Genomic DNA, 4,844 nt, shown 5'->3' with positions numbered 1-4,844 from the left:
AGGATGCTCCCGGATTGAGAGGGGAAGGGAGAACGTGGGGATGCTCGGGTTTGCTGTGTAGGGATTCAGGGATGCTCTGGAGGAATGTAGGAACGTTCTGGGGTAATACAGGGGTGCTCCCGTGTTGAGAGGGCAAGGGAGAACGTAAGGATGCTCAGAGATGCTTGGGGGGATTCAGGCATGCTCTGTAGGGATGCAGGGATGCTCCGGGGGATTCGGGGCTGCTCTGGGGGAGTATGCGGGGATGCTGGCGGGGCGGGAGGCGGGGGGGGCGGGGAGGGGCAGCAGTCCCGCGGCGACGGCGCGGCGGTGGAGCGGCGGGGCCATGGAGAGCGGCGGGGCGCTGAACGGCTCGGCCGCCGCCGGGCGCTTCGCGGCCGCGGGCACTGCGGCGCTGGCCGCGCTCATGGCCCTGCTCATCGCCGTCACCGTGGCCGGCAACGCGCTGGTGATGCTCGCCTTCGTGGCGGACTCCAGCCTGCGCACCCAGAACAACTTCTTTCTCCTCAACCTGGCTATCTCGGATTTCCTAGTAGGTAAAGTGCCGCCCCCGCGGGCCCCGCGTCCCGCACGGACCGCCGGCAACTTGGCGGCGGGACGGGCAGCGGCGCCCGGGGCTCCTCCTGCCCGGCACCCCGGCACCCTCCTGCCCCACCGGCACCGCGGGTCCCCTCGGCCGTGCCCCGCTCCCGCCCCCCGACACCCTCCCGCGGTCCCGGCGTCCCCTCCCGCCGCCCCCGGCGGGTCCCGCGGTCCCAGCGCGGCACCTGCGGCTCTCCCCGGGGGCACCCACGCTGCAGACACCCCTCTTCTCAACGAGAACGTACCCGTCCGGTTGCAGGTGCCTTCTGCATCCCCCTGTACGTGCCCTATGTGCTGACGGGGAGATGGATCTTCGGGAAAAGCCTCTGCAAACTCTGGCTGGTAGTTGATTACCTGCTCTGCACCTCTTCGGTCTTCAACATCGTACTGATTAGCTATGACAGATTCCTCTCGGTGACAAGAGCGGTGAGTCCTGTCATGGCAGCTGAGAGGGAAACAACTCTCTTTCTGCCTTATTCTCCAGATTCTCTGCAATAATTAAAAGCTTTTGAATCCTCCAGAAATTATGAATCTTTCAGCCTGGTGATGGAAAGCAATAATTATCCACAAATACATAATTCAGCTCTGGTTTCAGATTAGTATTCCTGGCATAATTAAATCACTTAAGCCTCAGACCCCATTGTGCAGGTGTTCCCTTCCCACATGACAGGACAGTAGTGTACAAGGGAGCCAGCGAGGTAAGCAGACCTATTATTAACTTGCAGGGGCTTATCATCACCAGGATGAACAAGTGGTTTGCAGTCAGACTCACAGCTTCTCCCTGGCTACCAAGGCAGTAGATTGCAGTGCCAACCTTGGCAGGGCACAGCCCTGAGGTCTCTGGGTATGTGGGGAGATAAAAATGCTCATCCCGTCATGAGCAGGCAGTGAGCAGGTAGATCTGATCCATTCCTGTTTGCTCCTTCCCTGACTCCAAATACAACACAGAGTACCTGCAAGGCTCAGAGGGAGCCAGAGCTGGATGCCTGCTTTGCCCAGGAGTTTGATGCATGCATCTCCCTGGGAGTTACAGGGAGTAGCTGGGGACAGCTCAGGCAAGTGGTGGGTGCAGGTGACTGCCGGGCTCCAGCCAAGTCAGTACATTTCCACTAAGAAGACACCACATTTCAGAGCTGCAAAACGAGCGTTGTAAATCTTCCCTGCAAGAGTTTGATTTATCTAGCAATTGCTCCTGTTGCCTAAGGCATATGAGCTTATTAGACTGCCGGGGTATTGCCTAGCAACTTTACCAGGAACGCTACCGGCTCATTTGTGAGGAGCCTCAACCAGCTGGGGTGTGTGACCATCCTTAAGAAAAGGTTTTCCTGTTGCAGGTCGCTTACAGAGCCCAGCAAGGCAACACCAAGCAAGCAGTGCTGAAGATGGTGATGGTGTGGGTGTTGGCATTCCTGCTGTACGGACCTGCCATTATCAGCTGGGAGTACATATCAGGCCGGAGTATCATTCCCACTGGGGAGTGCTATGCTGAGTTTTTCTACAACTGGTATTTTCTCATGACAGCCTCTACCCTGGAGTTTTTCACCCCTTTCATCAGTGTAATGTTTTTCAACCTGAGCATTTACCTGAACATACAGAAGCGTACCAAGATACGCCTGGATATTTTCCATGAAGTGCACAACCAGTCCTTCACTGAAGAGATGGAAACGAGCCCAGAAGCAAAGCTTTCTTTGAAATGCTCTAAGTGGGAGCAGAAGGAGTCAGCTGAAACCCTCGACCTCTCTAAGAGCAAAGCTCAAGCAACAGCCTCCACTTCTAGCCTGGGTGCCAAAGACGTGCTGACAACAAGCTCGGAGAGCTCTGGAAAACCCAGGTGTTGCAATAAAAAGAGCTGTAAAAATTCAGCATCCACTCCGTCCTTAGAGAAACGGATGAAGGTCGTGTCCCAGAGCACGACTCAACACTTCAGGCTCTCTAGAGACAAGAAAGTGGCCAAATCCTTGGCAATCATCGTGGGCATTTTTGGGATTTGCTGGGCACCATACACTCTCCTGATGATCATCCGTGCTGGCTGCCACGGCCACTGCATCTCAGAGTACTGGTACGAGACTTCCTTTTGGCTGCTGTGGATCAACTCGGCCATCAACCCTGTCCTATACCCTCTCTGCCACTACAGCTTCAGAAGGGCTTTTATTAAACTCCTCTGTCCCAAGAAGCTGAAGATTCAACCTCATGATGCCCTTCAGAACTGCTGAAAGTGAAGCCAGCCCTGTGTGAGGATGAGAAGAGTCTTGGTTTAATACTCCAGCATTGGTGTAGGAATGCAGCTTTCTTCCTTGGAAGAACCTGGGACCTGGGAGCAGTGGTCTGGGGCAGGTGAGGAAGGCAGCAGGAAGACCACTGTTAATTTATTCTAGTTCATCAACAACAAAATCCCACAGCATAGGAGGGTAAAGGGTTTGTTTTTTTGACATTAACCACAGACGGTGAAGTCTGTGTCCGCCACTTGCAGGTGCCACAAAAGAGCTCTGCTGCCACCTAGTCAGGCTGAGCAGCACCAGCATCTTGCTAAAATAAAGAAAAATGGAAACGGAAAAATAAAAGCTAAGAAATTAATATCTGACTTTAAACCATTGCACTAAATTACAGTTTAGCTGTTTGCACACCTGATTTTTCCCATAAATGGGAGTGTTTTTTCTTAAGATACTACACGGAGGAAACACCTCATTTATCCTTTTTGCTACAGCAGCTGCAGCCATAATCTGGATCCCTATTGATGGGGTGCAATAGTTGTCCCTTCCACTCCCCAAGAAGTGGGGAATTTTAGCAAGATTCAGAATATTTGCATTCTTCCTTTTAAAATACATCACTTGGATGGAGATCAACATAATCAGTCAACATGAGCATCAATTCTTTAATTTCTTAATTTTTTCAAAGCAGTCAACTAATTCCACAGGCAGAGCACCAGATTCAGGAGACCAGGGGTTCTAGCCTTGGTTTTAACATAAAATCTTGGGCATTTTATCTCTGCTTCCCATCTCATGCTTCATCACACCCGGCCGTGTGTTCTGTAACCTCTTTGGGCACAGAGTATGACCAAAAAGCAGATGACTTCCACTGCCCATCTCTGTTGGCACTGCTCAGTGATGTGGTAACACAAACATGTATTTAGTTGCCGTGGCAAACACTCATATTGCACAGGGAAAGCTCAAGATCATAAGTCTGAAAACTACATTTACAAATAGAAGCCCAAATGCTGTAAAGTAGTACCCAAAAGCTTATGATGTTGTGATTGCCAATTACATCTCGCTGTTGCAAGCAAACTGCTTTTTGGCTGCCTCTAGGAGTAAAAGAAAATGCCATCCAACTGTATTCCAGTGATATTTGTTAAGTAGATTGGTATTGTCATCTGAAGTCAGGATTTAAATGATGACTTGTCTTATGTATATGATGTTTCAGTCTTGTGACATGTTCTGTCAGTTTGTTTATATATGGGTTAAAATGTACCCTTTGAAATACATGTACTGTGAATTGACAGGATGCTCGTACCTTTCCCTTCTGTCTGCTCCCTTCTGAAAACCATAATAAAGTATTTTTATATGAAGCTTTCTGAATATTTTATGGTAAACAAGGTGTTGGTGGGAATGATAAAATCCAACTGGAAGTAAAACATTTATGGATTTGCCAGAGGAGGCAGATAAGCCTATGAATCTCACAAAAAAAACCCCCAAAACAGCTCCCAAAACAGCTGAGTGTCTCTTACCTCTGCTTAGCAGGCTGCTGACAGCACACTGAGGGTGTGGAGAGTGCACATCACTCAATTCTCTCCAACCTGGGGTGTTTTCCAGAGCATGTTACATGCAACTGAGATTAACATTAACTCTGAGTTACATTAACACTAATTCTTCCTGTGACTTACAAAACCCACTGGCCTGCCTAAAAACGAAAGAGTTATAACGTGACCAAGGCACCAGTTTCCAGCTGTGATTCTCTTCCTTTGTTCATCAGGAGAAGTGGGACTACTAGACTGTTGAGTCTGATAAAAAGGTACTGGTTGTTACACCTTCATTTCCCAAAGAGTGAAGAAATGGACATATTTCATTGTGAGCCTTTTGCACAGTATTTTCATGGTCTCTGATCTCCATTTGGGCAGAATTATCTACACTTGGCTGAAAGTAATTTTATTCATTAGTGGATTTTGCAGGGAAGATACTTACATTCCTTCCTGAAATAAAAGCTCTTGCCTTGCCAAATAAAAAAGAAAAATAACTACTTATGCCTGGACATGAAGTCACACCTGAGCC

The 4,844-nt window shown here is 49.5% G+C and overlaps 1 protein-coding gene across 1 annotated transcript; it reads left to right on the top strand.

Annotated features, from left to right (window-relative positions):
- Positions 1–325: 325 nt before the first annotated feature.
- On the top strand, positions 326–4,107 carry HRH3 (histamine receptor H3). The gene is made up of 3 exons (XM_017815210.1): positions 326–785; positions 821–1,008; positions 1,917–4,107. The coding sequence occupies exons 1-3, from the start codon at positions 326–328 to the stop codon at positions 2,793–2,795; spliced, it is 1,527 nt and encodes a 508-aa protein (XP_017670699.1). The 3' UTR covers positions 2,796–4,107.
- The last annotated feature ends 737 nt before the right edge of the window (positions 4,108–4,844 follow it).

The sequence above is a fragment of the Lepidothrix coronata genome, unplaced genomic scaffold (genome assembly GCF_001604755.1).
Source record: "Lepidothrix coronata isolate B3197 unplaced genomic scaffold, Lepidothrix_coronata-1.0 Scaffold49, whole genome shotgun sequence".
Classification (NCBI taxonomy): domain Eukaryota; kingdom Metazoa; phylum Chordata; class Aves; order Passeriformes; family Pipridae; genus Lepidothrix; species Lepidothrix coronata.
Note: the sequence above shows the minus strand (reverse complement) of the source record. Positions and strands in the feature narration are given on the sequence as shown.